General features: G+C 50.2%; 1 protein-coding gene across 9 annotated transcripts; it reads right to left on the minus strand.

Moving 5' to 3' along the window:
• Nucleotides 1-345: 345 nt before the first annotated feature.
• LAX1 (lymphocyte transmembrane adaptor 1) lies at nt 346-10,602 on the minus strand. 9 transcript variants are annotated; one of them, XM_045456392.1, is made up of 7 exons: nt 8,976-9,924; nt 8,570-8,747; nt 7,515-7,649; nt 5,797-5,906; nt 5,262-5,372; nt 4,605-4,690; nt 346-2,320 (listed from the first exon to the last, which is right to left on the minus strand). In XM_045456392.1, the coding sequence occupies exons 4-7, from the start codon at nt 5,837-5,839 to the stop codon at nt 1,529-1,531; spliced, it is 1,032 nt and encodes a 343-aa protein (XP_045312348.1). In that variant the 5' UTR covers nt 5,840-5,906; nt 7,515-7,649; nt 8,570-8,747; nt 8,976-9,924; the 3' UTR covers nt 346-1,528. The 9 variants fall into 9 exon arrangements, with proteins under 9 accessions (XP_045312348.1, XP_045312347.1, XP_045312345.1 ...); XM_045456391.1 differs by having other exon boundaries at nt 5,797-6,115; XM_045456389.1 differs by lacking the exons at nt 7,515-7,649; nt 8,976-9,924 and adding an exon at nt 10,335-10,602 and having other exon boundaries at nt 8,570-8,741.
• Nucleotides 10,603-10,995: the final 393 nt, after the last annotated feature.

Here is a 10,995-nt window from a genome sequence, read left to right on the forward strand (position 1 = left end):
AACAAGAGTTCAAACTATGCCTCCAACGCTAGTTCATCAACACCACAGAGTTTATTGTAGCCTCTTGTACTTGTCACCTCTTTTTCTGATAGTAAGAAATCTGCTTCTCCTTATGTATATTTACTTATTTGTTCAAACTTAGTACACATTTAAAGAGTTTCCGAATTGCTAACCTGTCCTCCTCTGAGATACAAATTTACCAACTGGAGTACAGTGTTATGTACAGGTTTTTGTGTGTGTGTGTCCTTATCTTACAGTTTCAAGTGAAAACATTATTTTCCAAAGTTAATTAGTCAGCTCCTTCCCCCTCGGCCCCACCTTCAGTGAGGCTATATCATACATTCCTAAGACAGTTAGGTTTTATTTGTCTTAATCTGCATTCCATCATGGCTTCCCCTGACAGCATGGTTAATTAAAAAAAAAATTACATACAATAAAAGTCACTCATTGATCTGTATAGTTTTTTTTTGTGTTTTGACAAATTTATAGAGTCACGTATCCATCACCACAGTACCAATACAGAATAGCCCCATTACCCTAAAAATTCCTTTATAGTAAACTTCTCTCCTTTCCCCCAACCTGACAACTACTGACCTGTTTTCCTTCCATATAGTTTTGCCTTTTCCAGAAGGTCATAGAAATGGAATCATACAATACATAGATTTTTAGGTCTAGCATCTTTCACTTAGCCAAATGCACTTATGATTTGTCCTTGTTGTCACATGAACCAATAGTTCATTCCTTTTTCCTGTTGAGTATAGACAACCTCGTTGTGTGGATATACCACAGTTCGTTTTTCCATTTACCTGTTGAAGGGCATCTGAGTTATTTCTAGTTTTGGCATTATGAATAAAGCTGCTATAAATAGTCACGTATGGGCTTTTGCATGAACACAAATTTTCAGTTCTCTTGGGTAAACGCCTAGTAGTGGGATGGCTGGGTTGTATAATACATGCGTGCTTTTAAGAAACTATCCAATAGCTTTCCAAAGTGGATACTATACTTTGCAATGAATGACAATTCCTGGTGTTCCACATCTTTCTCTAGCATTTGGTTGTCCACACTCTTTTTCAAGTGGCAGCTGCTGCCCCACCCCAACTCTGACTTGTCCCTTCTTTTTGGCCTCTGCCTGGATTACAGACGAATCTGCATTCTTGCTTTGCAGCCTGCTGGTATTTGTGAAGGTAACGCTTTTAGGCTACTTCACGTTTCCACTGTGCACTAAAGTACTATCGCATTTTTAATCTGCTAACCATCCTATAAGGCAGTTTCAGCAAACATTCTTAGGTTGGTATGAGAGATAACAGCACCCTGCTTCAGAAGAATTCCTTTCTGGCTTTCCCAGACCTTGGCTTTTGTGACTTCCTTAACTCCTGTGTATCTCGGCCTCTTTGTACTACTCTACCTGAGCGAACCCACTGAAATACAAGGATGTTCAAGGGTCTTTACTAGACCCTGTGGTGGCTGTGGATCTGGCACCCCATAGCTCTCCAGCTGGGTGCCTGGGGCCTAATTCTTCAGGAAGGAGCTATGCGTCTGGCCCCTTGGGGTCCACGTCTCCGAACTTGGCAGCTAACACATTCTCGTAGTCATCCGAGGCCTCATTTGGCATCTCTTCTCCATGTTTCATCTGACTAGTCTCCTGTGCAGATGGCGGATAGGTCACATAATCCCCTAGAGCCAGGAACCTCCCTGACTGCATGACAAATTGGACGTGGGTCCCTGGACCATCTGTCCTGCCTTCGACATGGTCTGTGTTTGAGGATGTCACTTCTTCCTCCGCCTGCTGCTGGTTTCCACTGGCATGTGCCGATGGGACATTTTCATAATCTCTGTAGCACTGAGAAACCATCCAGGGCCGCTTCCCGCGGATGGCCTCAAGATTCAACCCTGCCATGTTGACATAGTCATTTGAGGTCTCAGAAGAACTTTCCTCATCGCTGAGCGGATCATCGCTCTCAGACCTTGGAGACCAAAAACCGGTGTGGTCACTGGCATTCCCACAGCCCTGCTCTCTTTCCTCAGTAAGCTCCAGCTTCTGAGCATTTGGGGGGGCAAAACTGTTCGTGGGGGTGGCGTTGGCAGAAGCCAGAAGAGTCTCAGCAATCTGTTCCGCCGTGGGGACATTGATGTAATCTCTGGAATCCTCTGAAGAAATGCTCAGGCAGTCTCTGGCTGCTGTGACATTGACATAGTGTGCTGAGGGAGTGAGGTCCCCACGCATCTGGAGCCCTGTGGCATTGTCATAGATGCCCACTGCATAGCCGTTGGCAGGATAATGGTCTCTGTGCACCCAGAGGACATTGCCTGCTTGGGAGGGCTATGAACAAGAAGAGAAGGGTAGTGATAGGATATGGAAGCGGAAATATGGCCAAAGCCTTTCTACTTCCCCAGCCAGTACCACTGTCTGATAGTTCTTTTACTTGTTTCTTCCCCTTGGGGGAAAAATCTCTAAATCTCTAAATCGACTGCAAGGCTTTAATTTTTTTTTTTTTTTTAATGTTCATTTATTCTTGACACAGAGAGAGACAGACAGAGCATGAGCAGGGGAGGGGCAGAGAGAGAGATACACACAGAATCCGAAGCAGGCTCCAGGGTCCGAGCTGTCAGCACAGAGCCCGACGCGGGGCTCGAACTCACAGACCGAGAGATCGTGATGGGTGCTGAAATCGGATGCTCAACCGACTGAGCCACGCAGGCGCCCCCCGGCCTGCAAGGCTTTAGATGCTAGGCAGGTATGAGAGAAGTGGAGAGCAACCGTGTCCGTGTAACAACAGTGTAAGTGTAAGTTTAGCAACAGTGTAGATGTGTAAATTGCTACTAGTTTTTGGCCACAGTACGAGTGTTCACCGGGGGAGTGTGTGTGGGGGGGGAGTGTGATAAACTGGACACAGCCCCCTGCCTCAGAACCCACTGAGAGACAATGTAGCTAAAAGTAGTGACTCAGCCCAGACCCAGGGTGCAAATCCCAGCCTCGCTACTCTGTGCTGGGTTTGGGCAAGTTACTTAATCTCTCCGTGGCCTTACTTTCCAGCATGGGAAATGAGGATAATCATAATACCTATATAATACAGGTGTTTGTGAGGAGTAAGTGTATGACCACGTGCCAAGTGTTTGGAATAGCTCCTGCCACGTCAAAACCACTAACAAATGCTTGCCATTATTATGAAAGGGGCGGCTGACATAAAGGCTCAGGTGATTCTGGCCATTTAGGGATGCCGGTCTGAAATTTCCAGAGCTTCTGACTTTTCAAGAAAAGCCTTCAGACTTGAATGCGAAACCTTTTAGATTTTTACCTGTTGGCAATTGGTTCAAAATGTTCTTCGCACACTACAGAGCCCAAGCCAGACACGTTGTGGCCTTACTTGGGTGTGGCACTCTGAATGCAAAATCCCCTCAGGATTCCCCACCCCGCCTCGCCCCCACCCCCAAGGGCCGGAACTCACTTTGGCAGTGGAGTTTCCTCTTTCCTGCCCTTCATCGGCCACGCAGGCTTGCTCCCCCAGGAAGTCTTTAGAGGTGGGAGCAGAGCCCAAGGATGGGGTATAGGGGAGGACGGCGGGAAGATGGTCGCATGGTATTCGAACCCTAAATCTTTGGGTTTTGGGTAGGCTGGAGAGCAGGAGGTCAGCAGCAGCGGGACTGTGTTCACTTGAGACGATCACAAACCGATTCTTCGGCAAGCAAACAAAGACTTATCTATGGAAATGAGCCCCCTGAGTTTCAAAGTCCTCCCTTTACGGTGTCGGGTGCCACAGTGTTGTGGGAGTCCTCCCTGGGGGCTGCCTTCCGAGCCTGATCACAGGACATGTGGACTTATCGGTACTCGTTATACTACTCCCCTGGTCACCTCAAAAACGATCCCACATTTGGGGTGCCTGGGTGGCTCAGTCCGTTAAGCATCCAACTTCAACTCAGGTCATGATCTCACACTCCGTGAGTTCGAGCCCCACGTGGGGCTCTGTGCTGACAGATCAGAGCCTGGAGCCTGCTTCGGATTCTGTGTCTCCCTCTCTCTCTGCCCCTCCCCGACGTGCACTCTGTCTCTCTCTCTCAAAAATAAATAAAGATTAAAAGAAAAATTAAAAAAAAAAATCCCACGTTTGATCAAACACTTTTGACGCCAGCTACGGGGCTCAGTGACCTACAAATATACCTGCCCCGGAGGATAATTGAAATAGTTTGGCACAGGCCCCAGAAGTTATTACCACGGCAGGGTTTTTAGGGTGTTTTGAGCACCGACAGCCTTGTTGGCATGCTTGTGTGCCCTCCTGAGGTGATCACTTGGAAGGGGACAGGACTCCTTTGGATAAAGGGTTACCTGTCTTGGTGAAAACAATCCATTTAAGTTCTAACACCATGTCCTTGAATGTATGTGCCCTGGTGCCTTGCTTAACATCACAAACACTTGTGCCTATCTTTCCTCATTTCTCTCCCTGGGCAGTAGGGAGGTCCCCAGGCTAGTCTTCCCAACGTAATAGGGTCACAGGGTGACTGCCAAAGGACACGCGGTTTGCTCTGTGACCTGAACTCCTTTCCCCCAGTTCTTCTGCCAGAGACACATCCTTTCTCCCAAGGGACTTGTCCTTTCCCTTGACTCTTACCACATGCTCAGAAGGAGGGCTCTCAGAATGTCTGGAGAGGAGGCTCTCGGTACTGAAAATACGGTTACTCCTTGACTGACGTCTCCCTGAAAGGACAGAGGACAAACCCTGAGGATGGCTGGCCGGTGCCCTGAGCGCTCCAGCCTGAGCAGTCCCTGCATCGTGGGTGAAGTGGGTTTGTATGGCGTCTGGCAGTTGGGGCCTGATGTTCTGTGGTGAGAGGGTCGGAGCTACGGGCATGATGTGCTCTGAGCCCGGGAACTGCCCTCAGCTTCTAGCAGAGGACAGGAGGACACTAACTAGCACAGGGGCTGGGGAGGCTGGGAAGTTGGCTCCTGGGGCGAACCTTCCCTTCCTGTAATGCCGGAGGCCATGTTCTCCTCTGTCTGTCTTCCCCATCCCGAGACACACTCACCTGTCCTTTGCTAACCTCACATCAAGGTGAAACAAACCCCCCAACCTTTGTAGAGCCCCTAACTCCCTTTTTAGAGCTTTCTAGGCCCCCAGTGTTTCCTCCTATCCCCTCCTCTTCCATGCTCCCTGAAGGGCACAACGTCTGAAAAGTCAAAGAATGTTGCCTCTGGGTGGTGAGAGGTGCATTCTGGGCGTAGAAGGTCAGTAACGTCTGCAGTCCATGGATTAGAAAGAAAAACCTACCCAGGTCTTCTTGCCTCTGGGGCAAGGAGTCATAAATATTTTTGGCTCCTTGTCTGGGTCGAGACAGAGTCAGTAAGGGCATGACGGTAACTCGGAAGTAAGGAACTTGTCCTGCAAGGCAATGACAGAGATGGAGATCGTGGCAGAGGCCAGTGGCACAGAACGTGGGGACCTTTGGGGATGAGGTAGTCCCTGAAAATATTCTCCACCCTCACTATGTATCATAAAATACACATTTTCACAGTTGCCCAATTCCATTTGAGCTAGAAGACTTGGTAGACAGAAGCAGGAGGAAGAAACGGGGGGCCGGGGGCGAGGGTTGGGACACAAAAGTCCCAGGGCAACGGCTTTCAAAATGGAGACACAGCGTAGGGTCTCGAGTGAGACAAGGACCCATGTGTCAGAGAAGAACAGAGGATTCCCCAGTGTGATAGTTTATCCCTGGAGAATAAACTGGGCTTTAAACGCCAGGCTAGATGATTGACCCTGGGGGGGGTGGGGGGAGGTCTCAACTTTGGGCGAACAAGGGACTCACGCTTCTTCAATTTATTCCAGTTCCACAGGCCGTAGAAAATCATGGTGGTGAGGAGGATGGCGAGGAAGCCCGCAAACCCAGAAAAGATGACACTGCTGTGGTCTTTATGTCTGTGAGGAAAACCAAGGGCCAGCTGTAGGAGGCTGAGGAGGTTGGAGAAGGTGCTTTCAACAGGAATTGGAGCCCGAGGACTTGGAATGGGAGCTGAGTGCCGGAAAGCGGAGGTGGGTAGGCTGTTTGGCTGAAGAGAGGGTCTTCTCTATGGACAGAGGGACACTGGACACAGGAGAAGGGAACCGTCCCTTCTGAATGCCGGATTCTAGACTCAGAAAGGCAGAGTAATGTATCAGAGATCCCACGGGTAGGAAGGGGCAGGGATAGAATGCGAGTTGAGGTCTGTTTGGACCCAACGATCGTGCTCTTTCTACCGCACGACATTATCCTCCAAGTTTGCAAAATCATGCTCCTCTGCCCTTACTTCCCCTTATCCCCTACTCCTGGGCTTCCTGTCTTGTGTGGAAGAGGGGTTACCCCACGCACAGTGAGGGAGCTCTCTGTGCCGGAGTCCAGCCTGCAGGCACTTGAGCCACCCCCATGCACCAACGTGTGGAGCTGGCCGCCAAGCAACATGTGCTGTTTCGTGGGGTGTAACCGGTGCAAAGGCAGGAGACGGTTTGTGCTGCTGGCGATTCCCTGACAGGACCGGGGCTGCTGCCACCGTAACAAGAGCCAACAGAGGTTACGGTGGGAATCGCCAGGGGACCTGCTACCTCCAAATATCAGAAACCCGATCGGCTACCAGGGAAGCGTTTTGTCCTCCTGAGACCCAGGCTTGTTTACCCAATTTACACTGGACATTTCCGCCAGACTCCCCAGTGGACGTCTCCAGCCATATAGGCCTCAAACAGAATGCCTGTTCTTCTCTCATAAGCCTGCTTCTCCTGTGGTGTCTCCCATCATCTAGTGGCTCAGTCGGAAACCTTGGAGCCGTCCTTGAGCGCTCCTTTTCGTTCACACCTCACTTCCGGTCAAGCAGCAGATTCCGTCTGCTCCATCCTGGGCATCTTTCCCAAACCCCGTCACCTCTTGCTCCTCCACTGCCAACGCTCGGCCCCTGTGGAGGTTTGCAGCACCCTCCCGCATGCGACGCCTAGCTTTCCCTCTTGACCCCGGCATATTATCTTCACGCACGAGCCAGTGTGGTCCTCCTGACAGTAAACCAGGTCACGTCCCCCATATTCTTGTGACCTGCATAATTTCCCATCACACTTGGGAAGACAGCCACAGTCCCTACCCAGTGAAGACGTCCTGGCACCTTATGTGCTGGCCTCTGTCTGTCTTCTGACCTCGTTTCCTACCACTTTCCCTCTGACTTTGACAGCTAGGATTCGAGGCTCTTCCTCGTCCGTGCAAAGCGTAGTCCTGCCTCCGACCTACAGGGCCCTCTCCCAGGTGTCTGCGTAGCTCGGTCCATCATTTCACTCAGGTCTCTTCTGAAATGTCACCTGTTCAGACAGGCCCTCCCAGTCCACACTCTATTACTCTCGGTCCCCTTAACTCTGGTCTCGTTTTTCAGGCTTAAGGCTGACTGGCATTATATTATATATCGATTTGTTTATCTGTTAAGATCTGACTTTTCCACTTGACTGTAAGCTCCAGGAGGCCATGGACTTGTCTATCCTGTTTATCTGGTGCCTGGAACAGTGCCTGATACTTACTAAGGGCATGATGAATATTTGTTGAATGAGTGCGTAAATTAATAAACACGAAGGAATATAGAAGTGATGATTTCTGGGGGGATTCCGAGTTCTGACAACTTTATGAATTCATTCCCCATCAATGCTCCTATTCACCTGCAGGTGACATATATTTGTTTGTCATGGTAATAACATTTATTTCCCTGAACGACAGAGATTTTAAATTTATCATTTTTGGGGCGCCTGGGTGGCTCAGTTGGTTAAGCCTCTGACTTCAGCTCAGGTCATGATCTCGTGATTCGTGAGTTAGAGCCCCACAGCTTGGAGCCTGGAGGCTGCTTCAGATTCTGTCCGTCTGTCTGTCTCTCTCTCTCTGCCCCTCCCCCATTCACACTCTGTCTCTCTCTAGCTCTCAAAAATAAAAGTGAACATTAAAAAAATGTATTTGTTATCGCAGCACTGAGATTTATACCCACCAGTGTTGCTAAAGCTTCAACTGCTGATGGGGTTTTTTTTTTTTTTATTGTTAGTATGATACTGAAAGTTTTAGCAGTAAAATTTATATCCACGATTAGTTCTGTGAGATTTTATATGCTAAAGATATAGCTTTATCACATCTATGGTTGCATTTTCCATTCATGGAAAGTTTTTAGGACCTAAAAACACATCATTGAAAAAAGTAGGCCTTTTGTTTCCATTATGGGAGGGCCTAGTTTTTTGTGTGTGTTTTTGTGGTGGGGGGACTGGTGGTTGGGACCTGAGACACGAAAGATTGGGGACAGTGATGGACTGGGTCTCTGGGAGGTCAGAAATCCAACCAGGCCAGGCAGCGAGCTCTAGGGAAATCCTGTGTTATCACAGCTACCCCCTGCGACTCGTTTTTTCTCGTCAACACCAATTCCTTTCCTCCCAGCAGCCCTGAGAAAACTTCTCTAAGCCTGGAGTTTGGTGGTCTCAGTGGACCTGAGCCTGGCTGTGAGGGCTAGGAGCACTGCTGGGGTAGAGCCCCCCGCCCCCCCCCCCCCAGGGTCCACCGGGGATGTCTGTCTAAATCTGGGGAGGGTGGAGTCACTCACCTGTCCAGGCTGCCACCAGTTTCCTGCAGAGTCCTGGCCTCCGAGGTCCCCCCTCTGATTTCTGAAAGGGTTGGGGTGATCATATCCATTGCCATGGGAACCTCTCTGGCTTCAGCTTCTCCTTCTAAGCCTTCTCTTAATTCTCATCAGCTAGTGCATGTTGCCACTTCTCCTGGATCTTCCCAAGTTGTCGACCCCCAGGAGAAAAGGCAAAATTGGTTTGTGTTTTACATATCATCATGACCACTTTTTTAAGTAGATAAGAACGATGGACACCCTCCCCATCCCCACGTTTTCCAATCTTTCTAGAACTTTCTTTCCCCCCGCCAACTTTCTACCTTGCATCTACCTTGCAACTGTCAGGCTGCGTTGACCCCAAATACAAAAACAACAGGTTCGCTTCTACCTGGATGTGGCTACAGTGCCGGAGGCGAGAGCTCAGCCGGGTATGGTGTCCCCCAAGCGACGTGGCTCAGGGAGACGCTATGCTCTCTGCCTTCTGGTGGAAGTATGAGGGGCAAGGAGGGGGGAACTGCCAAGAGGCCCGAGAGAGAGGCTCTGTGAGAAGCCCATCCTCCCCCAACCCTCAAAGCAGACAGAAGAGAGCAAACATTTTGCCAGAATGGAAACAGAGAGTCGTCACAGGAAATGACACCACCAATGTGCTAATGAAGCTTGGGGCACAGGAAACGCTGCTCAGTTACAATAAGATAGCAGAAACCATGTCTTCACCCCCTGTTCCCTGGGTTGGCCGGGTGCGCTGTGGTCTGTGGGGAGTGTGGCTAAAGATGGGACAAGGTGGAGGGAGATTCATGACTGTTCCTTTGGGTTCTGAGGCAGGGAGGCAGGCTATTTTCATAGACACTTCCCTGAGTGATTTTGACAAAGCTGGTCTGTGTTTCACGTTCTGAGACTCTCTGGGTATTACCCTAAGGATGAAGCCAATGCTGGGTCAGCAGGGCCCCTGGAGGCCGTTCCCTCCTGAAGCCCTGCCCTCCGTGGCCCCTGTCGGCTGGCTGTCTCCCTCACAGGACTCTTCTGGAGATCTGTCACAGTCCTGCTTGTTGTGTGGCTATCTCAGAGGCCAGAGACCCCATACCCCCCTGTCTACCCAAAGTGTCCCAAACTTACACAACTGTTCAATATGTGTTTCTAGCTCCCTTCTCCTCTTTCCTTTTTCCATCTCCTAAAACTCTCTTTGCATCTCGGGAGAGTCCAAAAAAGAAGGGGCCACTAAGACTCTTATGAGGATGTGAAGAAGGGCTTCTGAGGGGCGCCTGGGTGGCTCAGTCCGTTAAGCATGCGACTTCAGCTCAGGTCATGCTCCGGGAGTAGTCTGTGAGTTCGAGCCCCACGTCAGGCTCTGTGCTGACGGCTCAGAGCCCGGAGCCTGCTTCAGATTCTGTGTCTCCCTCTCTCTCTGCCCTCCCCCTGCCCCACTCACGTTCTGTCTCTCAAAAATAATTTAACGTTAAAAAAAAAAAAAAAAGCAAAGAAAGAAGGGCCTCTGACTTGGCTTTCCACAAGGCAATGGACTCCCAGAGGGATAGCACGGAATACAGACAGTGCCTCCGCACCATGTCTCTTCTGCCTCTTCCCAGTGGACCCTGAGGCCCATGGCCTCCCGGGGCTGCTCTCCCCCGCTGTGCGCGTCCAGGCTCTCACAAGGCCCTCAGGGCAGGGGGGCCGCTGGTGGGTCCTGGCCGGCTGTCCCCAGAGCTCTGCCTTTCCAGGTGCCCGCTGCCCTCCCTCCACGCAGCCTTACCCCGTAGGAAGCAGAGGTGGTTCAGAGGCCGCTGGTTCGAGAACCGGAAGCTGGGTGTCTGTCTGCTTGTCCTTCGGATGGGGTCTGCGTAGAGCTAGGACTCCTCAGGAGAAGATCCATTGCTCCATGGCCCTGGTGGCCGGGACTGGTGGAAGAGAGAAGCTAGGCTCCCCAGGACTGTCCTGAGCCTCTGGTGCCAGAAGGCTGTGTGCAAACTGGGAACTTGGAAGGCGGTCCAAGAGAAGGGCCAATGGAACCAAACCTCAGAACAGCTACTTTCAAAAAAAAAATTTTTTTTTTTTAAAGAAATTCTCTTGCGTGATCATCTTAAGACCTTGGTTCTCTTATCTACCCAGAATGCTTGAGTCAGACTGATCTTCCCTCCGGGTCTCCTGACTCTCTCCTCCCCCCTCCCCCCCCCAACCAGCTTGAGGGAAACAGCCTTCTGAAAGGAGGCTTTGCAGACAATCTCCAGGTTTTTCAGACCCAGCTGCGCCCTGTCGCCCTGTTCTCCTTTCCCTCCCCGTCATGCAACAACCAATCAAACCAACAAATGAGAACACAACATAGGTGTGTGAAATTATCCATCACAATAATGGAAGAAAACGACTCACTCCTGGGAAATAGGGTATATGTTTTAAATCTGATTGCTCTGGTGTTT

The sequence above is a fragment of the Leopardus geoffroyi genome, chromosome C3 (genome assembly GCF_018350155.1).
Source record: "Leopardus geoffroyi isolate Oge1 chromosome C3, O.geoffroyi_Oge1_pat1.0, whole genome shotgun sequence".
In the NCBI taxonomy this organism is placed as follows: domain Eukaryota; kingdom Metazoa; phylum Chordata; class Mammalia; order Carnivora; family Felidae; genus Leopardus; species Leopardus geoffroyi.

Bases quoted from the DNA above. Each gene is read 5' to 3' on its own strand.
- LAX1 (XM_045456389.1), bottom strand. From the start codon at position 8,664: ATGGCAATGGATATGATCACCCCAACCCTTTCAGAAATCAGAGGGGGG. The intron at 5,373-5,796 runs GTGAGTCCCTTG...ATTGCCTTGCAG, and splicing joins CTGGAATAAATTGAAGAAGC to GACAAGTTCCTTACTTCCGA. The intron at 2,321-4,604 runs GTAAGAGTCAAG...TCTTGTTCATAG, and splicing joins GCCCTCCTTCTGAGCATGTG to CCCTCCCAAGCAGGCAATGT.